The sequence below is a fragment of the Rhinoraja longicauda genome, chromosome 11 (assembly GCF_053455715.1).
Source record: "Rhinoraja longicauda isolate Sanriku21f chromosome 11, sRhiLon1.1, whole genome shotgun sequence".
Lineage (NCBI taxonomy): Eukaryota > Metazoa > Chordata > Chondrichthyes > Rajiformes > Arhynchobatidae > Rhinoraja > Rhinoraja longicauda.
This window is the reverse complement of record NC_135963.1, coordinates 9,572,168-9,596,024: the sequence shown is the minus strand read 5'-3', so window position 1 is coordinate 9,596,024 and position 23,857 is coordinate 9,572,168. Positions and strand designations below refer to the sequence as shown.

Sequence of the window (23,857 nt, the reverse complement as noted above, 5' to 3'; positions counted from 1 at the left end):
ATTACTGTTATTTAGTTAGAGGTATGTATGTATAATTATTTGAAATTAGTTATTGCAGGTAGCCCCATACGGTTCGGTAAAATTAGCACCTCAGATGTTTGTTTGCCAAAGTTAAACTGAACAAATCTTAAGACAATATCTCGATGTTGATTTGTGAACAAATCATAAGACACTGTTTCTAACTTTTCTAGATCCTGCATTGTCACCGACGTGCATAATAAAGAAAAACTTTCTGTCTCAGAATTATCTGGGAGCCTATTTAAAAATGCAACCTGCACAGGGTTGTACAACTTCATACCCAGCCGAAGAAAAAGAGGTTCATGTTATTGAACTTGAATCCCCAAGTTCAAGTACTTACAGGTAATTCATGATTTCAGTATTGTTTGAGTCTTTGATTCCTTTCAAAATGCTGAATTGCTGTGTGATAAGGGGTAAACAATGAGCGTGTTGCTTAGGATATGGTGGTATGATAAGCAATAGGCATCTCGAAACATTGGAATAATTTACACTTTAGAACAGAAGGCACTTTTTGTGCAAAGGCCCGTTTGTGTCAGAAGGATTCCAGGTAAGTACTTGGAATTGAATGAATGCTCTCCATCACGGCCTCCATTGCAGCCAAATGCCCCTTCCAGACATTAACGCATAAGTAGCATTGATCAAATGTGTAAGGTTCCACGCTTCAGCCAGGGAGCTCCTATACACTTCTGCAATGCAGCAAAATGTCAAATGCAGAGGCAGCTTGCAAGGATCTTGAGGCTAGTGTTTTGAGAGTAAGGATATGGTGGCTCAGCTGGTGGAGCTGCAGCCTCATTGCGCCAGAGAGCCAGTTTGGATCCTGACCTCGGCTGCTGCCTGTGGAGTTTGCACGTTCTCCTCTGACCGCATTGGTTTCCCCTGGGTGCTCTGGTTTCCTCCCACATCCCAAAGACGTGCAGATTTTTAGGTTAATTGACCTCGCTAAATTTCCCTGAGTGTTTAGCGATTGGTTGCGATAGTGGGATAACAAAGAACTTGTGTGTACAGGTGATTAATTTTTTACTTTTAAAAGCAGTGAAATTACAGTACTTATCTGAACCAGTAAACAAGATTTTCAAAAGTTTCAAGTGTGAGCAAGGGCTACCTTTTTTTTTGGGTGGGGGGGTAGCATGCATAGAAATAGTTCTGGTGGGATGTATTGATTAAGAAAATTTTTAGTTCCACATCTTTTGTGAATTGTCTATGTTTTCACTTTTTTTTAATCTGGTGAAAGTGGACTGTTTATTTTTGATTTTTATTGGCATTTCTGGCCACTGAATTTTGAGGGACACCAGCTGGTTGTCGTTACTGGGATCCCCCAGTTTGGGTCAATCTACTTGAGGTTAGTCTTGCAGAGAGTGGTACCAGGCACTGCCTTTGACTACAGTTTAAATACATTCAGTGTGGGTCTTCACTGTTTTATTTACAAATGAACAGTGCCAGGTAGTGTTGAAACCAATATTGTGCAAAATCTCACCAGATTTTGGTCATTGTTCTGCCAGTGGTTTTAAACCAACTAGATACCAGGAAAGCAGCTATAGAGTTCTCGGAAGTATTTCCCACCATGTCCATACCTATTAACAACAGCATTAAGTCTCCCAAAAACGTGCTCATAATTGGTTACTGTCTTATTTTTTCAGCATCACACAGATAAACTTCTAGGATAATGACTAGTTGCATCTTGTTAAATTTCCTTGACTTGATATAACTAACTACTTCCAGATGATGTCCCAGTGACAGTTTTAATGGGACACCAGTATTTCACATTGCAGGATTCTTGGAATGCCCCATCTAACCTCAGGAAATAGTTCCTGATGACGCCTAGTGTCATTTTAACTGGATCCAATAGTTTCCATGATCCCTCTAAATTCCATTTCTTCATCCCTTTAAGTTTTCCAAGTTTTCTCTAAGAAAGACGCAAAATTCTGGAGTAACTCAGTGGGTCAGGCAGCATCTCTGCAGAAAATGGATAGGTGACATTTCAGGTCGGACCATTTTTCAGACCTAATTTTCCAAATGAAACTTCAGTTTATTAAGCTGTAAGTCCAATGTTATCTGATTAGCATTTTGTACTAACATTGTATTTCTAAAAAAAAAAGCTGGCATTAAAATGATATGATTTCAAAATGAGAGTACTTTTTTATTTTCAGTCATTGTTTTGCATTAGTCATTTTAACCTCAAAATTTTACTTGAATTGCCATTTATGGTGTTTATCGTTTCTGGTACAAATGCTACCTCCTCTAGCCCTCTAAGGTATTATTTCTGTTCTCATGCATTTTCCATTGAAGTCATCATTTAATGCTTTTGTGATGGTCAATATAGTTACATTTCCTGGTCACAACATCTGACCATATCACCCTTCGTTGCTGAATCAAACTTAACTTAGTAAACAGAATATGTTTCTCAATCACCTGGCAAACATCATAATAAAAGCAATTCAAAGGATAATGCAGCCGTGTGCTACAACAAAGTTGTCAGACCATTTGCAAAGGCTTGGCTGGCACAGATTTTAACGAGCTCACTCACTCTGTCATAATACGCATGCAATGGACCTTTAGAACTTTTCTCTTGTGGATTCACATTTTAACAACATATTTTTCTATCCTCCCACATTTTTAACAATGCAATAAATGCAAAATGTTAATCTAACTCATTTATTTTGTCCTGTTTTGTGTACCTATGATCTAAAATGTCTATTCCAGCATTCAATATGGTAGTCAGCTTTGCCCTGATGAGTAAAGCTGCCTGGACACTGTAGAGATGTGTCTAGCAAAGATCAGAGTTAGCCTCTGTAATTGCCTCCACATAATAGAGGCCTATGAGTAGGTTCAGTGACCTCCTGGTCATACATGATTGTGTAAACATAAGAGCAAATAATAAAAAAAACTATCATTCATAAAAGGCACTCCACTAAATCATGGCTGTCATTGAGATGGACAAATAAAAATAATTTGTCTGTGCAAGTTAAACTGTCATTGAGAGAAAAGTGTTAATGGTCAAATTCCACCCTCAAAAGTCTGACCTTTTAACTACTTCTGGAAAAAGCGTGTAGCCTTATTTTGAGTGAATATTATTATGAATCATTTTATAATGCATATTGCACTCTGGCCTGTTTTGCACATGTTCTATTGTCTGGGATTAATTCCAACATTTTAATCAACTGGCCAGACACTAGAGACATGTTCAGCTGGAAAAGATTGAGTGTAAGTAAAAGTTTTGGCACATATATAATTTTTTTTATACTGTCCCACAGCAGGATTTTCAAAGTGGACATTGTTGTCGACATACGACCAATGCATGCAGACACCGCGCTCTCCAGAAATATTTTGCTGATCCTCAAATGTGAGAAAGCAGTCAATTGGGTAATTCAGTCCCATGATGTTAGTGGCAAGCTAGAAGTAATTGTAAGTATTTGAGTATTTAACTCTGTTAACTAATTGTTATTAACTAAAAATCAGAATACTATAATTAGGTTTGTTGAGGTATGAGAGAGTGAAACACATTTGATGACTTAGCAAGCAGAGGGCTTTTAAAAAAGTTAAAGTATTATGAAGAATTGCCCTTCCAAAAGCTACAAAAACCTTAATCTAGTGATATATATTGCTTTTGTACATGTATGAGTTATTGAAAGAATGAATATACTGTTTTTGTTGGGGATTATAATTTATCAGAAAAGGAAGTTAATCCTTTGCAAAAGTTTTGACTCCACATCTTTGCATAGTAAAACAGGTTAGGGGCACAAGAGTGTAATGTGAGACTCAATACTGAGAATGCATTTTTCTGCTGGTTCCCTCAGGCTGTTAGCTGTTGGGTTCTGTACTTGCCCAAAATCTTCAAAAGCTAACTGCAGTTTCAAGTACCATACTCTCAGGAGCAGAAAATATTATTTCTATTCTGACTTTAACACAGTTCTCAATATTTGTTTTTGCATATTTCCATGCTTTTCTTCTTCTGCAAGCCAGGAGCTACTTAATGGAGACACAAGCAATTGCAGATGCTGGAATCTCTAGCCAAACACAAAGTGCTGGAGGAACTCAGCAGGTCAGGCAGCATCTGTGGAGGGAATAGACAGGTGACGTCTGAAGAAGGTGTACCAACCCGAAATGTCGCAATTTTCTTTACGGATGCTGCCTGACCCACTGAGTTTCTCCAGCACTGTGTTTTACTCGGATCCTATTTAAGATTGGGAACATTTCAACACACTATTTCAGTATCATCAAAAAAGTTATTTTCTCAGTTTATTAAACACTTTAGTTAGGCACTGCATCTGCCCATCCTTTGTGCTTACGTCACCCACTCTGTTACACCAACCATTTGTGGCCGCATTGCTCTTAACAACCTAGGTCTGAAAAGGGCATGTGAGTGCCAATTAGGCCACAGGTGGTGGAAGCTAAGAGCTTGCCCATGGAACTTCCTGAAGACCTTCCTGCAGTTCAAGGCTTTCTCTGCTTTAGACTTTAGAGATACAACGTGGAAACAGGCCCTTCAGCCCACTGAGTGCGCACCAACCAGCTAGTCACCCCCATATACCAGCACTAGGGGACAATTTACAATTTTTACCGAAGCCAATTAACCTACAAACATTTACGTCTTTGGCGTGTGGGAGGAAACCAGTACACTGTAGAAAACCCGCATGGTCATGATGAATGTACAGACTCAGTACATACAGCACCGAGGTCAGGATCGAACCCGGTCTCTGGCGCTGTAAGGCAGTCACTCTACCGCTGCCACCATTTTTTCATTTCTAATGATTATGGCCATTTAGCTTAAATAATTTACTATTAAAATATTAACAACAAAAAACCCCTAAATCCTCTTGAAGCATAGTTTCACAGCTTATCGAGCCTCTGCCATAAAGTGCCCGAACCCCTGCTTCACTCCTGGCCTCGGGTGCTGTCTGTGTGGAGTTTGCATGTTCTCCCTGTGACTGTGGGCTTCCTCTGGGTGCTCCAGTTTCCTCCCACATCCCAATAACGTATGGGTCTGGAGGTAAATTGTCCTCTGTCAATTGCTTCTAGTGTGTAAGGAGTGGATGCGAAAGTGGGATAACCTAGAACCAGTATGTATTATCAGCATGGACTTGCGATGTGCCAGTTTCCATGCGCTATCTTCCAATTAAATGTTTTACTGAAAACATCAGTACTAATTAAAACGGAAAATATTTTCACGTATATTTTAAGTGACGGTTGGTAGCCTCCTTCAATTGAATGGGACAGGGCTTGATGCACTCTCTAACTCTGGCTGGTGTGGTGCTGAAGGGCCAGAAACCTGGTATACCCTCTCTCTCGGCTCAGAATGTTACAAGTCCTCTGGACTTGAAGATGAAACCTCACAACAGTTCACCATTGGCAGTTCTCTCCTGCTATGTGGCACAAGCTTTCTCGCCAGATTAAACATAAATAGTCCTTTCATTGAAAGATAAAAGTGAGCTTAAGATAAACTGGAATAACATTATCTGTTCCGTTATGGTTCAAAACTGTATCACAAGTAAAATGTTCTGTTTATTTTCTTTCCCACATTCATTCATGGGAATCACTGATAAGTATGTGTTTCTGACAATATCTTATTCTGCTTGATAGTAATTCTCTTTCATGAACTGCAGTAGACTACATGATGAAATACTTGCAGCATGCTGCTTACGAAGGTAGTTTTAGCATTTTAGCCATTCAGCAGTGAAGATGGCAAAGTATTTCTATGTTGGGATTAGATGCGACATGCAGGGGAACTTGCAAATGTGGTGTTGCCATGAATCAACTGCTCTTGAGTTACTACACGATAGAAGTTTAGAGATACAGTGTGGAAGCAGGCATTTCTGCCCATTGAGTCCATGCTGTCCATCAATCACTAGTTCACACTAGTTCTATGTTATATCACTTTTGTGTTCACTCTGTATGCGTTAGGGGCAATTTACAGAGGCCAATAAACCTACAAACCCGCACGCCTTGGGACGCCTTCCATCCATCATTAGATCAAAAGTGGGTTGTTTGTTGATTATTGTATTCAAATTTCAATTTAAATTATATACAGCAGGACCTGGACAACATTTAAGCATGGGCTGATAAATGTAAGGTAATATTCACAGCTATGCTACCTAAGCTATGATGAGTTTATGACTTCCTAACACCCCTAAGCCTTTCCACCAGTTGCAAAGCATGAGTCCAGACAGTGATGGAGTATACAGCTCCAACCTCACTCCAGATGCGCAACACTATCCTTGGAAAAAAAGCTTGCTTTGCCGACACCCCCATTGTTGTCACCACTGGCACACAATGGTTGTGGCACTTTGTAACACCATCACCTCTAGGTTCTTGTCCAAAATGCACAGCATCCTAGTGCCAGTCCTTCATTACAAGGACTCAATCCTGGACCTCACTGCCTGACAGTTCTGTGGGAGCACCTACACCAGAAGGACTGCAGTTGATCAAGGGGGCAGCTCACTGCCACCTTTTCAAGCGTAATTAGAGATGAGCGATAAACGCTGGCCTTGATCATGACTCTCCCATCTTCAAAAAATGAATAAATAAAAAATCCTATTTCCACCACTGATGAGTTCCAGATTATGACTGCCCTTTCCAGAAAAATGTTTTCCTACACATCCCCCAGTGATGGTCTTTCCTCTGAATTTTGTATCTGCAGTCCCTTGTCTTTGAACCATCTGCTAATGGGAATAGCCTCTATTTACTCCATGAAAATCATTCGTAATCTTGTGCATTTGTCAAATCACCTTTTGGCCTTCTTTGTTCCAAGAAGAATATTCTCATCTTAATTCTAACCTTAAGTTTGGAACTTTTCATTCCTTGGGATCTTTGGAAGCACACATTTTGTATAGTTGTGTAATTATTCATACTAATCACATTTTTTTCATTTGCTGTAAAATGTTATTTGCCAAATGCAGATTCACCCTATTTGAAGAACTTGTGTTTCTGAAAGGTTTTACCAATGGAAACACTTTGGAGCTTAATATTGTTCTTTAGATGGAGTATGAAGAAAGTAGTGTGGCAATGTTATAATCAAATTGGCCATTTGAAATTGAAATGGAGAATGTGTTAGTCATGATAATGCAGTCCTGTATTAAGTATTTGTTCAGCTGTCAACCCAGAGCGTGAAATCGGTTAGATTGTGGAGAAGGGGAAATCAGGCAAACTTTATTCTGAATCACAATATAGCCAATGTAAATTATTTCCTTGACAGCACATAAGTGCTTATCTGAGTAACTGAGCAACTTATTATAATTATGTAGAGCAAAAATAAATTATACTTGCATTGACACAGTGGTAGTTTGGAAGACATTTTTTAAACTATTTAGTAAATTGAAGCAAAGACATTAAAGCATTAAATGCTCTGGTTGTCAGAACAATCAAATAAAGATGCAACTAATGAAAATAAATCTAATTACTATATAATTACCTGTGAGAGCTTTAAAAAAAATGAGTTATTGCCCTATAAAGGATTAGTGGTGACCAGTTGATGGTATTGTATTGATTAAGTATGGAGTGGTAATTTACTGGCCTCTGGGAAGAAATGCTCAATCAGTTGAATAATTATGTGTGGCTTTTTTGTGTAATGGTAGCAAAGCATAACAAAAAAGAAATGTTCCGAAAAACAATACGACTCTAGTGGAACGTAGTTGAGTATTGATGAATTTGTGGGAATTTTCAGTGGGAAAGGATTAAAATTTTGACATAATAAGGGCAAATAGAATGAGGAACAAATGGGGAATTTAGAAGCGATACACTGCATTATGTCTGTGAAGTGATCAGACGTTTCAATGGAAAACATTCTTTAAACCATGAAATCCATTTAATGTGCGTATTCTGGTCACAAAATGGATAGACGACTGAAAGGTTTAGCGGATTTGCTAAATATGATATTCCCTTTGACAAGTTTGTTTTACTTAATGTTATCAACAAGTTTCAAAATATATTTAGCTTGCCATAAACCCTGTTGTCTTCAAACAGAAAATGACGCACATATCATGTACATTTGTAAAATGAGTTTCAAACGTTAACCTCACCACCTTTTCACACTGCTTACTCTTATTCCAATTGTGAGAGTGGCTCTCACCATTCTCCCTCCCTTTTAACATGAATGCTTTAAAATTAATTTGACTACAGAAACCAATTGTAAATTTTTTCAAAGAAATGGAAATATAAATTATTTTTCCTGCTGACTTAAGGCATGCGACTTTTAATCAAGAGAACTTTTACCAAAAATTTTCAACATCTGCATTCATACAACAAAAGAAAGGATTCTCTGTGGGTCTATATTGCTAATAGATAACGGATCAGTGCCTAAAAGTTTGTTTGATATTTTACTATGCCAGGGTTGGAGAATTTCTAGTTATGAGTAAAGGTTGGTCAGAATAGAAGAGATTACGGAAAGATTCAATGGAGGTGTATAAAATTGAAAGGCCCATGGAGACTAGAAAGGAAGTACCTATTCCCCATGCCAATGGCAGAGTTAAGTACATAGATTTAAGGGAATTGTTGGAAAGGTTATACATGAATGGAATTTTCTTTCACACCTGGAACCTACTATCTGAATGAATGAGTTTAAGAACAAACCTAAAAACCTAACATTAAGAAAGAGCAGGATTAGAATATTTTGCCTCTCAGCGTGCTTCACATTTCAACTTGATTTACGACTGATTTGCCCCAGGCCTCTATTCCTCTTCTCCAGTTCCCTATTGCCCTCCTGATCTCTGTCAAAAGTGTATGTATTTCCTCTCTCCAAATAACCACAAATCTGGTCACCACCAAGCTCTTGGGTGGAGAATGACCGAGATTCACCATTCTCTGTTAGAAGGCGGCCTATGTACCTCAGTTTCCAACATCCTCACGATTGAGATCCTTCTCCAAGTGGAAACATCTCGACCTCTACCCTGAATACGTCTACTGCAGATTCAGTCACTTTCATAGGAGAGAAATCATTAATTCAATTAAAATGTATTTGCGTATGTACTTGCGGTGTCATAACTATAAACTCATAACTGGGACGTTATTTGGCCAGAGAGCTCCTTTCTTCTTTGCATATGATGACTGAGTAGATGGTTTCCCCATGCCATGACCTTCTATATTCCATTGTTAGAACCTCTTTTTCTCTGTTTTTATTTTTTAATACAATATCCCTGTTGTAGGAACCATTTGGCCACTTTTGGCTGTTTGTGCAGCACCTTTACTCACTAGGAGATATCATTCTACCTTTCTGTCAGCTGCCACGGCATTATTTGCCTGTTCCTTCCTGATCGTACCAGATCATTAACAATCCCCGTGCATTTTATTCAAATTGCCACAATCTTTGCAGCAGAGATGCACAGCAGCATTTTCAAAAGAGAACCAAAGAAATTTCCAGTGTCGGGAAATGTAGGACAATGTAAAACTAGATCTGATGTAAGATGGTAATAACATTGTAAATTTTTTTGAGACTTTGAAGGATGTAATGGTGTTTTCTTAACTGCATTCCAGATGTAGAACATGCTTCAATTTCCCAAGGTCAATTGTGTCAGCATGCATAATTTTTGAAATGTTTTGGTGAAAATTACCCTTGCTTAATTTCTTTCTGAAACAAAAATCCAACCAGTACCAGAGGTTTTTCCATGGATGCAAGTCATACATGATGTTACTGCAATCTCTATCCGTTTTACAATTTAATAAATAGTTTTACGCCACTCTTTGTGATCCTGTATCACACACATTATTCACCAGTTAGAACGGTTTATGGGCCTGTCTCTTTCCTCTCTGCCATTAAAATGTCTATACTGCAGGTTATGCCTGTTAGACTTAGAAACCAGACGGCTGAATTCAGTTTTAATTCTGTTAGGAAGCAACTAGAAGAATAATGTCTACACATTCTTGAAGACTACGATTTGACTTGATGAGGAAAGACGCAAAATGCTGGAGTAAGTCAATATGTCAGGCAGGATCCCTGGAGAACATGGATAGGGTACACGTTTCCCAAAACTGAATTACTCCAACATTTTGTGTCTTTGCTTGAGAAACCAGCATCTGCAGTTCCTTGTTTCTACACCCTAATTTTACTTGATGCCCATCCTTTTATGAAAACACAAATATGGTCTTCCAAATATTTTGGTAAATCATGTTGACGAGTTCCACCACAAGAACGTACTATTTGTTGTTTACCAATGGATAAATCTAACTTTTTGCAAGACCCTCTGACAAATGTATTCTTGTTGCAAAAGGCCCATAACATTATGTGTGCAGAGCAATGGTTTTCCATCCACTATCTCCTGCATTGTCGAGCGGAGCTAGTCGAGGAATTCAGTTGATCAACAGGGAGATTATGTGGGGCAAAGGAGCAAATCATGAAGAGAAAACCATAGCAACTTACCTGGAAAAAGGTGGCCAATTCGAGCTCACAGCCAGTGGCTAAGTTGGGCTCAGATTCCGTTTAGTTTAGTTTGGAGATACAGTGTGGAGACGGGCCCTTTGGCCCACTGAAAACCCAAGTGGTTATTGGGAGAATGTAAAAAAAATACAAACAGCACACACAGTCTGGATGAAACCCAGGTCTCTGGCGCTGTAATGCAGCAACTCTATTGCTGCACCACCGTGCCACTGTATTTAACGTGCATTAAATACACATTAACTACACATTTCTAGTGTAGTATACTTAACTCTACTGTTGAGATATTTTCTGAAGTTGAGATGCTCTCTCCATAGCTATAATGTCTTTTGGAATGAAAAAATATAATGAGATCAATGCCAAATTCTGTAGTAAGAATGAGCTAGGCATATGCAGTAACATTTTGCCCTGGTAAATGCAATTCATTTCAATCTTATCACCTTGAAAATACAGTTTGTGCCACCGAGTTTGTAATACATTTGTTGTGGTGTCAAATTGCTGATCTGTAAACTATATTTAGCAAACCAAAATAAACATATAATGTTTTAGTGGTATTTTAATTAGCACATTCTGAAAATCCAAAAGTATATACACAGTGTAAGCACTTAATATAACTACAAGTTAAAGAAGTTAAAGAGAGGTCTCTGCATGTGCTTTTATTTGCTTTTTAGGTTGATTGTGAGTGTTTCATATTAATGGTATGGATTTCTCAAATTAGGATAAAAAAGAACAAATGAAGTATGGACGGCACAGCTGGTAGAGCCGTTCCCTCACAGCACCAGGGACCTGAGTTTAATCCGTGTTATTTGTGTGGCACTTGCACGTTCTCCCTGTGATTATGCGGGTTTCCTTCGGGTGCTCTGGTTTCTTCCCTCAAGTTTAATTGGTCTCCCTAAATTGCCCTTAATATGGAAGGTGTGGATGTGACAGTGGGATAACATAGAACTAGTGCATAAGGGTGATATATGGTCGGCATGGACTCGGTGGGCCAAAAGGCCTATTTCCATGCTGTATCTCTAAACATAACTCAGTAATGATCCTTAACTTAATAGATTTGTTATTAACACTTTGATCTCTATGTCTCTCAAGATCTCTGACAGGGACAGTGTCAAATTTAGTCGAGAGACAGAAGCATCCTTGGCTGTGGTGAAGAAAACCTCATCTAATCTGACGACCGCCAAGTTTGACCTTATGCGTTGGGTTCGAGAACGAGGTCACATTAGAATCACTTCATATACAAAGGCCTCCGTTGCCAACCACATTCATTTGAGACTTCAGGAATCTGGTAAGTGTTCAAAAATGTGTACGTTCAGTAGGAGTTAGAACTGAATTATAATCTGATCGCAGCTGTATATCAGCATCTTTAATCCCACCAGCAATGAATGTCCATCATGCATAAACAAAGCATCAAAACAAATTGGAAGGGCTTGGAAGTTATATAGTTATCTACAAGTATTTAAAATAGACCACTATAATTCCATCTTGTAGACATTTTCACATTGTGTAAAATAAATTATTTTAAGTTTAGTTATAAGTAGTGAACACATTGAGTTATATATCACTGAAACAGGCCCTTGGACTTCATCATAAATCCAGCCTAAGCAGTAAATCGGATAATTTGTCTTTATAAATGTGGTAACGCAAAAAAGGTAGAATTTGCAATGTTAATCTTGATGCCACATTGTGGCGGCTCCCAAGGGTCGGGTCATTCCACTATCGAACCCCTCGGCACGGGAATGGAATAGTCCGGGGGCGGCCCCTAGCTACAGGGATAAATGGCAGGGGTTTAGGTGCCAATAGTCAATAGTCAATAGTCGTTTATTTGTTACATACACATAAATGTGTAGTAAAATGAAACATTACCCGCAGTTGAACAATAAGACCAATAAGATTAATCAATAAAAATGCAATAACACATACAATCACAACTAACACCAAACAAAAAGAAACATCCATCACAGTGAGTCTCCTCCAGTCCCTCCTCACTGTGATGGTAGGCCAGAATGTCTTTTTCTCTTCCCTGCCGTCTTGTCCCGCGGTCAGGCTGTTGGAGTTGCCACGTCGGGGCGGTCGGGGCTCCCGATATTGAAGCCCCCGCTGGGCGGTGAAAAAAAATCCCGCGGCCTATTTCAGGCCGCGCCGGATGGTGAAAGGTCCGCGGCGGGTCGACCCAAGCCCCGCGATTCGGGGCGGGCGGACACGTTGCCTCTGCCGCTGCCGGAGCTCCCGATGTCGGCCCCCATCCAGGGGCCTGCGGGCTTCCGACGTCCACGCGGCCCGCGCCAGAGCCTCCGGAGACGAATCGCAGCCGTTCCCGCAGCATTCGCAGGCAGCCAGCGCCGCAGGTGGTGAGTCCGGACCGCGGGCTCTGCGAACCAGAGACCCAGGTGGTCCCAGGTGCATGGCCGGTGGTAGGTGGAGCCCGCCGGTCCCAGGTGCATGGCCGGTGGTAGGCCGCAACGGGAACGGAGACACGATACAGAACAAAGGTCGCGTCTCCGTTCTGGAGAGAGAATGTTACAGTTACAGTTCCCGTTCCCCCCCCCCAAAAAACATAACATACAACACTACATCATATTAACACTACAATTGAGACAAAAACAACAAAAAACACAAAAGACAGACGGACTGCAGGCAAGCCTGCGATCGTTCTCTTGCAGACCCGACTGGACAAGAGAACGACAGCAAATAAAATACCTCCCGAAACACCTGGCTCATCGTCTTCATTTCGGGCCTATCGCCGTGCCACATAGGCAGCCCCACCCGTACATATGGGGTTCGCACAGTCCCGATCGTTTTCGGCTCCTGTCATTTCTTGTGGCGGTTTACCATCGCCGATGTCTCCCAGCCATTGCTCGGTGCCGACTCGGCTCACTCCCTCCTGGTGGACGTCAGGCGGCAGCGCCTGGTCCACGCTGCCACGATGGAGCCAATCGCAATGCGCCGGGATGAGCTGATTGCACGCCCCCTGTCATCCGTGGATTCCTGTTTTGCTCGGGTCTTGGCCGAGTTCCCGGACATCCTGACCCCACAGTTCCGGTCGTCGATCCCCAAGCATTACATATCAACTACCGGCCCACCCCTCCACGCACGAGCACGCTGACTGCGCCTCATAAGCTACGTCTGGCCCGGCAGGAGTTCCGCACGATGGAGTCCTTGGAGATCGTCCGCCCTTCGAACAGCCCATGGGCGTCCCCACTCCACATGGTCCCCAAGGCAAGCGGGGTCTGGCGACCTTGCGGGGATTATCAGCGGCTGAATGCCGCTACCGCCGCAGACCGATACCCCGTGCCCCACATCCAGGACTTCAACGCCCATTTGGCCGGGGCTACTATCTTCTCAAAAGTGGATTTGGTGCGGGGTTATACCCAGATCCCGGTCCACCCGGAATATGTGCTCAAGACGGCAATCATTACACCGTTTGGATTGTACGAGTTCGTGCGGATGCCGTTCGGCCTTAAGAACGCCGCTCAGGCTTTTCAATGGTTAATGGAAGGGGTGTGTCGCGGTCTCGAGTTTCTGTTCATCTACCTCGACGACATCTTGGTGGCCAGCCGCTCGCGGCAGGAGCACTGTGCCCACCTCCGGCAACTCTGTCAGCGGCTCAGTGAGCATGGTTTTGCTGTCAACCTCGCCAAGTGCCGGTTTGGGGTGACCACCATCAACTTTCTCGGCTACCGTGTGACTTCACAAGGCACGGTGGGGGTATCTTTGAAAGTATTAAAGGTGATTGAGCACTTTATCCGGGAAGCAACCTGGCACTTGCCACAAATACCTGGATATTATCCAAGTCCAAGTATTGGAGTTGCTGTGAGAGGTATTAGAATTTGAATTTCTGCATACCTTTCAAAAATTGTGAATTACAATCTTCAAACTTCCATGGAGGCAGAGAGTGAAAATAAAGCATTTCCACATTGGGATGCATGAGTTGACAAAGTAATTTCAAACCCACCGCTTTATACATGCAACAGAAGATAAAAGCCAGGCATCAGCAAGGTTCCAGCTGCGAGAATGAAAAGTGATTCTTTGTGATTTCTGAATGAAGTAAAATTGTCAATTCCATCAATGTGTTGAAGAGAACAAGGAACAAAATTAGGTGACTTCAACTGGGGTGGACGTGACGCTATCTGTTAGTGGAATTAAGTTGTTTGATTATTTCTTACATGTATTCAATCGTTTACCATTACCCAGTTAAAGGAGCTGTAATTTACTTTCTCTTTTTTGGAAGTTGAAATCGGTAAAATTTGTGGTCTTTTTGAAACTGAAATACTGGAAGTGATTCAGAAATTCTTAAGGGAGACGAGAGATGTGCTGCAGCTGCTATGGGGGATGTTAGCTATCCAAATGCCTGTGGAACAAGTGGTCAAGTAACAGGTGCAAGAGCTACAAGGCAAAGAAGACAAGTCACTTCTAATATGGCAAAGCGAAAAATAATATATCTTTGCATCTCATCAGGGAATCAACATTAAATTGGCAAGAGGCAGTGATGTGCTGTAACAAATGTTGGACTAAGTATGACCGGCTGCTGAAAATGCTCAAAATTGTTGCTTGTAAATTTAAATCGGGTCAATATGTTGAACTGCGGTGTTAACTTGATAATATATTGCTTTAAAAAGTAATTAACTTTTTTGGGGCTAAATGGTTAGGACTGAAGTTGTTTATTTTTTTATTTTCTTGTTCATCAGTTCTCACTGCTTACCTGCAGAAGTGCTTGCATTTCTGAAAATAGGTTTATTTGTATATACATACGTTACCAAATACAGGTTTAGGTTTATTATTGTCATGTGTTCCCACGTACAGTGAAAAGCTTAGTTTAGCTACCCAATCAAATCAGATAATACTATGCCTAAATACAATCAAGTCAAACTTGAGTACAATAGGTAGAGCAAAAGGGAGATATAGAGTGCAGAATATTGTTCTTAGCATTACAGTGCAGTAGTAAGAGAGATAAAGTACAACATCCGCAATGAGGTAGTGGTAAATCAGACATATGTTAGCTATTGAAGGACTGTTCAGCAACCTGATAACAGAGGGGAAGAAGCTGTTCCTGAGTTTGTAGGTGCAAGTATTCAAGCTTCTTATTAACTGCCTGGCAAGAGTGGGGTGAAGAAGGAATGGCCAGGGTGGGAAAGGTCTTTGATTATGTTGGCTGCTTTCCTGAGCCAGCGTGAAACAGAATTTAACAGATGAAATAGAAGATGTAATTTAACCCATGTGTTTTATTTCACTGCTCTCTTTTTCATTCTTTTCTTCACATGTTATCTAACTTTACAGTTGTAATTCCTGCTGCTATTTTTCTCCATTAATATTTTTCTTTGACATAGATATCTTTTCAAATGTGCATTTGATCCGTTTCTATTTTGCTTTATGCGAATGGCACTAGCACCAATGCACATGTGGGTAGTTGGAACTGTATCTTTTTTTAATATCAAAAATGAAATAAGACAGCTTGAAGGATTTCTTTGGATCTCCAGTGTGGAATTGTCTTGAGTAACTTGAGGGATTAAGCTGAACCACCTAAGTGGGGAAGGAACTGTAAATGGAGAAGGAACAAATCCTGGAAAAACTTTCTTATGAGAAGTTTTCTTGTGAAAGGGAAAAACACATTGAACATTTTGTCTTTGCTAGCAAGAGTGACCTTTTGCATCCTAAGTAGCCTTGAGATAGTTAAGGTGAATCCACTTACTGTGCCTGAAGAAGTTGCTCCAGCAATACTGTTAAATTATGACAGTATTGCGATTCTGACCCATAATGATGGAAGGCTAACAATACAGATCAGGATCAGATGTGATTGGGGAAGGGACATTTGAAAGTATTAGCGTTTCAGCACACATATATTTTTGTCCTAAGTAGTAGTAATCCCAACCTTGAATGGCTTTATCAAAAAACAACATTGGCGAAAGCACTAAAAAGCCCATAAAACAACCAACTCATCTTAAAATATAAATATAGCAGCTGGTCTTTGATTAAGGGACAATAGCACAAGTTAATTCAAGGAACCCCCGCTGGTAAATGTTCAAATTTTTTAGGTTTAATTCACTATTAACAAATTGCTTTCCTCAGCACCATATGCTTTGCGCATTATTTTGACCCAAAGGAATTGTTCCTTGGGAATCATGTACTTTTGAAATTGTTAGTGCAGTTCACCCAAACCACAGGTTTTCTGAACATGGACTGAAACAGTCCAGTCTCCCAGTGGCATCAACCAGTGTTATAGAAAAATTAAAATGCCAAATTAAACTTGTTAATCATTTGAAAGTTATCACAAGTCCTTGCAATAGTAAAATGAAAGACTTTATTGAATAATCCTTTGGGTAGTTTTGCTTCACCTTTCCTGATGGTTATTAGTGTACAGAACTTGCTACATCCATGATAGTATTTCCTCTTGAAAAGGAAGAAAGAAATAGCAAGTGTTATTAGGGTTACAGTCAATTATAGATGTAGTTGGTTTGGTAACATTGACATTTTATACTGAAGCAGAAGACTTAAATTGTTATCACCCTTTTAACCAACTTATCTGCTTGGCCTTTCTCTGAAAACTGGTTGATCATTTTGGCCAAGCAATATGGGGTGAAGAACATGACTTAAAAGTACAATACTTAGACATGTCTCCTTGATACCTTGATCAAATCACTATTCATGATGCACATTGAAAATTGTAAATAATCTGAGCCTTGTACTGTAAAAAACTAACTTAAGAAGGGGGAAAGAATAAAAGAGAAATTCTAAGGTCAAATTTGAGAAGATCTAATTAGTCAGGAATGTTGGAAAACTGATGTGGACTGAATGTTGATTTCAAAATAATTGTAATGTTGAATTTTAAAATCTGAATCTGAATAGTGTAGTTGATCCAAACCCACATAGATTCATTCAGTATACCAGTAATACTGAAGCGGGAGAATGTTGATATTGTTCCGATTGCATTTGTGTGGTATGTAATGCATTGTAATAGTACAGTAACACTATTGTTGCTCTTTCAGACCGTGATATTAAATAGTATAAGAGGGTTGTGTTCAACTGTTTAGAATATTTGACATTAAGATGTTTAGTATTTGAGGGTCTTTTGAAAATTAGAACTCAATCCATTTAAGAATAAAGAACTGAATCAAATCTTGTTCCATGGAGCATTCTATAGATTGCAAAACAGTATTATTGTGTTCCACGGTGTTGCCGGGCTAATAAGTAGTAAATAGGGATGTGGTTTATGTTAATATGGTGACAGGGAACTGCAGACGAAGCTTAAAAGTAGAGATAGGGAATGCAGCATTGACGACACCCAAGTTTCAGGAACTTCATTGATTATGTTATAGCAATTGAATCTACTGTTGACTAAATTAGACTTGTGCATAATCATTTTATTCCTAATCAAGACCGAGTTTGTTATCTAATGAAGTATTTTTGTAACCTCCATTCTGTAATCAAGACCTAGTTTTACTGATAATCAAGTTTGTGTGTAATCAACTGAGAAAATAAAAGCTGTACCATAGTTGTGCTCAGGAGATCCCGAGCAGACTGGTCACCAAACTTTCCGACCTTGGATTTTCCCAAACCATCTGCCAATGGATCAAGGACTTCCTGACCAACCGCCCCCAGACCGTCAAAATAGGCCCTCACCTCTCCTCCACCATTACACTGAGCACCGGCTCACCACAGGGCTGTGTGTTGAGCCCCATCCTTTACTCCCTCTACACTCACGACTGCGCCCCCACCCATCCCACCAACACCATCATCAAGTTCGCGGATGACACGACTGTGGTTGGACTCATCTCAGAAGGAGATGAGACAGCCTATAGGGATGAAATCCAAAGGCTGGCAGCATGGTGTTCAGTGAACAATCTGGTCCTGAACTCCTCCAAAACAAAGGAACTTATAATTGACTTTAGAAAAACCAGTGGAGATTACGACCCACTCTACATCAATGGGGTCTGTGTGGAAAGGGTACCAGCTTTCAGGTTCCTGGGTACGCACATCGCAGAGGATCTTACCTGGTCTACCAACACCATCACCACAGTAAAGAAGGCACAGCAGAGACTCCACTTCCTGAGGATCCTCAGGAAAACCAACCTGCAGGAGAAACTCATGTTGTCCTTCTATCGCTGCTCCATCGAGAGTGTGCTGGCATACTGTATAACCACATGGTATGCCAGCTGCTCAGAAAAGGACAGGAAGGCCCTTCAGAGGGTCATCACGACGGCCCAGAAGATCATCGGCTGCTCACTGCCCTCCCTGGAGCACCTGTTCAGCCTACGCTGCCTCAGTAGAGCAGGCAAAATAATAAAAGATCCATCCCACCCCGGCCACCGTCTGTTTGTTCATCTGCCCTCTGGTCGACGTTTCAGGTCGATCAAATCCCGAACAAACAGACTTAAGAACAGTTTTTACCCCAGGGCCATACGAGAACTGAACACTACCTTTGCACTAGGCAACACCGTTAAAAAATCTTGTACTTAATATAATTGTATTTAATTGTATTTATGTATTTATTTGTTTTTGCATTTATTGCATATATGTTTGTACGCACCGTCAGGATTGGCTATTTTTTAATTTCGTTGTACTCGTTGCAATGACAATAAATGAATATTATTATTATTATTATTATTATTATTATTATAATATTATTATTATTATTATATTATCTCCTGGAGTACACCAGTTTTAATAAATCGGCTGTTACTTTGAACACCAACTCTGTATGGCCTTACCATTTCCTCCTAAACATAGAATGCTTCGAATGAAATAAGACAATGCAGGACAAATATAGTTATAACACTTGAGTAAATTAGATCTTCTAATGAAACTTGTTTTAAGCCTTGTAATTTTTTAAAAGGCAAGACTGTGTATTGATTGTTTCCTGTTCTTCCAACACCCACATCCTATTCTAGTTGAAGAAGAGGAGGTAGAGTCCTTCCTGCCACCAGAGCTGACTATTCTGAGAGATCCTTTGCAATCGTCAGATCAGGCCTTGCCTGGACATAGAGAAGCTCTTCGGTTTCCATTTCCCTTTGACCAAGAAGATTATGAAGACAGGGTGGACACAGCTCACAAGTTGCCACAGCGATCACAAGATAGTACATTTGAAAGGCTAATGAGAAGTGGATTACCTGAACCAGAAATTCAAACTATTGATAATGTGGCCCTCTCTGTTCAATGCGAAGATGAAAAAATGATCGCTGTAATTGAAAAGAGCAGCTTGCAGGTTTGTTTAATTCTATTATATGCTTTATCGATTTTGTAATTATTAATTCACAAAAACATTCCAGATTATTGGAGTTAATGATTAAAAAATTCAAAACTTAAAATCATCAGTTCAGACAGTTGGAGACAGAATTCAGGTGCTGGAATCTGGAGCAAGAGACCTGATGCAAGATTTCAACCTGAGCATCAACCATTTGTTTCTACCCACAGTTTGCTGCTCTAACACAGTCTGAAGGGTCGGAAGAAGGATATTGACCCAAAACATCAGTTATTCCTTTTCTCCAGAGATGCTGCCTGTTCTGCAGAGTTACTCCAGCTTTTTGTGTCTATCCTCAAGTAGATTGTGCTGGAGCATTCTATTGCCAAAAAAGAGAAAGTGTTGACAGGGCACTGGAAAGAACAATGAGATTGGGCAGAGTCAATATGGATTTGTGAAAGGGAAATATTTTCTTGAGGTTATAATTACCAAAATTGGTAAGGATGAACAATTTGATGTGATATTTCAGGATATTTCAAAGGCCTTTGATAAGCTGCCACTTGAGAAGTCACCAAATATAATTGCAGTGTAAGAAACTGATTGAGGATTGGTCATCAGCTAGAGATGCTGCCTGGCCTGCTGAGTTACTCCAGCAATTTGTCTTTTTTTTAAGGCTTCAAGGAGGTATTGACAGGCTAATAAAATGGGCGAAGATATAGCAGATAGAATATAATAGAAAAAAGAAGTGTCTGCTTCAGTTGAAAAACGTGGTGAAGCAGTTTGTTTTCTCAATGGTGATCAGAATGCATTGATCTCTAGAGGGATTTGGGTGTCCTTTTTCATAACTCAGTGAAAATTAACATGTGGGTACATCAAGCAGAAAGAAAGGCAAATGATATCTTGGCCTTTAGTTTTAAAGATTTTACTTTTAAAGATACAGGATGGAAACGAGCCCACTGAGTCCACACTGACCATCGATCACCCGTTCACACAAGATTCCTAGAGGATTCAGTGCAAGAGTAAAGATGCCTTACAGACATTACATGAAGGTTGAAGTCGCAGAGATTAAACAATCTGAGTTTATATTTTTAACCTCATGATCTTTTTCTACAGATTGACACATCTACAGTTATGGAAATTTCTCTACTGGATTCAAAATGCAAAGCAAAAGTAAATGCCACACATTATATTTTGGAATCTTCACTCACTGGCTGTGAGACGACTATGTACCATTTCATGGATGGTTCCACTGTCTATTTGAATTCGGTAGGTACCACAATTAATAAGCTGCTGGCTTTAAACTTGTTCCAAAAGACTGCAATGAAACTAATTTTAATCCTGTCCTCCAGTGGATAATAAACTACTGTCAAAGGTTTTTTTTAAATATCAAAAAGTTCTGCTTTGAACAAGATAAGGATTGCATACAAGCAGAAGAGATTAGTTTACCTTGACATCATATTCGGCACAGACATTGTGGAGCAAAGGGCCCTTTCCAGTGCTGTACTGTTCTTTGGTCTATGAGTGTTGGGCAGGCAGATTGATAGTTTTTCAGAGATTGGAAGGGAGGCCAACCTGATGGGTTGGATATTGAAGCCATGGTGTGAGGTCACCACTGATGGAGGTAATTGGGAGGCCCAAGGGAAGAATTGGGAAAGTATATATTCTTCAAAAGAGACCCACCTGAGGCAACATGTCTGTGCTAAACATTTGCTTTAGCTGATCCTTTTTTAAGTAATGCTGAAGCAGGATTGTAAATGTTTTGAAGGTCTGCTTCTGTATAGACTGCCTTGTCCCTCAGGGGCCTGCATGTATGGTGGAGAATCCTCAAAATCTCCTCCAGGTGTGATGTGTCTGTCACTGTCAGATGCTGGGCAAGTATGGGCTCTTCCATGCATTAGCTTGTCAAGCCCGAGAGGATACAGAAGGAAATCTGATATTTCACACAATTGCTTAGTTTTCCTTCAACTTTTATTTCTCATCAGAATTCAATTGTTTAGGACACCAAAATGTGAGACCTGTGGAAACCAATTTTTCGGCATTTATTCTTCAGATCCAGGTTTTGTGTTTTTTCACAAAATATGTGGTCTTTCTGCTTTGCGAATGCTATGCTGCATTAAAGTTACTAATGGGGACAAAAACCTTATGTTTTTTGTTTCATTTTCATGACACAACCTTATTAAAATTAAGGGAACATTTATTTTCCAAAAAGCAGATTTGCCCTGCTCTCCATTTGATTTTTCCCATGATTTGTTAATTTTATAAAATAAATTGATGAATCCCTGGATGAAATATGCTTCAGGCCAATTGGATGTCCACTAAATGAATATTTTTTTTCTGACCATTACTTTACTTTATCACCATGTTACCTGGTACGCTACTTTGCTTTTTGCTTGCTCAGCATAGAAAGAGAATATTCGGCATGCAATTCTATGATAAGTAGATGCAGAGTTAATGACTGTGTTTGGGAGGCTCATTGAAGGAAAAGATAAGGAGAGCAGTAGAGAAAAAGTAGAAAATTATGCTTGTATAAAATTCTACTTTAACAGTGACACCTCAGAAACCTTTCTATGGTACAGAAATAATATAGACCAAAATTGGGAAGCAAAATAGATGGTGGTGTAGGGAAGCAAAATAAGCTGTCAAGAAAAAGATTGTTTAGTGGGTGGCAAGGTTAAAAGTTTGAAGGCAAAAGTTACTGCACATGGCAGAGGGGAAATGATGAGCAACTGCTGATGGAGAGAGTTTAGAATAAGGGCAAGTTGCACCATGCTGGAGAGTGAGCCGATTAGAGATTGGGTACCCGGAAGAAAACATTTTCTTTTACTATTTGAACATGACTTTGCAGGTCAATTATTTTAAAAATGTTTAATTAAACTATTCTTAATTTTCCCTGGCTGACAGGTTGTGATGCAGTTGGAGTACGCCATTGAAGAAAGCGGATGGTATAGTGATAATGAAGAATCTGGAGACAATGGCTTTCCTGGAGATGGTGATGACCTAGTTGGAAACAGACCCAGAACTATTCTGGTATGCAATGCAGCTTGCATAATGATTTCAACTTACATTTGTGCATACAAGCAAGTTAGAGAACACATTAGCAAGGACATCTGCCTTCTGAATTTCATGATCCTACAAAAATAATTGATTGCACAGTTAACTATTCAGCTGCTGACCTTAAAATGTGTTGCAAATATGGGTCGCCTGTTTTATTTGAGCAAAGTAAACGTTAACATTATGACCAAAACACACAAGTGCTGGAGGACTCTGCACGTCAGGCATTTGACGCAAAGGTGGGAGCTGAGGCTGTGGTGGGGAGTCTGAGTGAGAGCAGGCGTGGCGGGAGGGGGATCGGTGACCAGAGGGTCCCACCACTCCATTGGAGGGAGGAGAACTTCCTCATAGGAAACATACCACAAGGAGGTTTCACAGTGGTTCAGATGCTGGCAACTGCGGGGTGGCAATTTCTGGCAACTGACAGCATCTGCTGCATGTGCTAATAGACCTCTGGAAAGTTACAGTCCCCCTCATCACTCTGCAACTCTCCACAGCCTGGAGGTTTCTCTACGCTCTTAAGCTCAAGAGCCAGTTCTATGGGATAATCTCCAGGCTGGGTCGAGCTGTGTAGCTAAGCAATGAGCGGGTGAGACTGCAATGTTCATCATGTCCAACAAAGATCAGAACGTATAGGAAAGAACTGCAGATGCTGGTTTTAGTTGAAGGTAGACACAAAATGCTGGAGTAACTCAGCGGGACAGGCAGCATCTCTGGAGAGAAGGAATGGGTGACCTTTCGGGTTGAGTCCCTTATTCAGACTGATCAGTCTGAAGAAGGGTCTCGACCCCAAACGTCACCCATTCCTTCTCTCCAGAGATGCTGCCTGTCCCGCTGAGTTACTCCAGCATTCTGTGTTTACCGAAGATCAGAAGGTAATGAGAAAAACTGCGGAATCCAGGATGTTAATAGCTCCCAACAGTGGCCTGTACTCATCCCACCGGGCCTGAGCTTGTATGTCTCTGCACTGAGGGGAACAACTTTTGCCTCGTCCTACCCAACACCAGCCCTCACGGGCAGCCATTGAACATTGCTTCATTAGTCAACTCCGCACCAAGCCATGTGGATACGAGATCACTCTTTCATTAGTGCGGATGCACCAGCACATCGGCCAGCAGCCCATCAGCAATTTTTTTTAATGTTCGATGAGGTAGATACCTTATCCCTCTAAACCTGTCCTATCCATGCACCTGTCTTAATTATTTCTTAAACGTTGCAATGTTACCTGCCTCAACTACCTCCTCCAGCAGCTCATT

At 40.5% G+C, this 23,857-nt stretch overlaps 1 protein-coding gene across 4 annotated transcripts in view; it reads left to right on the top strand.

Annotated features, from left to right (window-relative positions):
* The window catches only part of tgfbr3 (transforming growth factor, beta receptor III), a 126,984-nt gene that overhangs the window by 80,487 nt on the left and 22,640 nt on the right, over positions 1–23,857 (top strand). For 3 of the 4 annotated variants that reach the window (XM_078408204.1, XM_078408203.1, XM_078408206.1), the window contains exons 6-11: positions 192–360; positions 3,270–3,420; positions 11,468–11,663; positions 19,261–19,574; positions 20,664–20,816; positions 22,452–22,577. In XM_078408204.1, coding sequence (XP_078264330.1) covers positions 192–360; positions 3,270–3,420; positions 11,468–11,663; positions 19,261–19,574; positions 20,664–20,816; positions 22,452–22,577 — 1,109 coding nt within the window. The remainder of the gene's footprint in view (positions 1–191; positions 361–3,269; positions 3,421–11,467; positions 11,664–19,260; positions 19,575–20,663; positions 20,817–22,451; positions 22,578–23,857) is intronic. The other variant, XM_078408205.1, reaches the window with a different exon arrangement.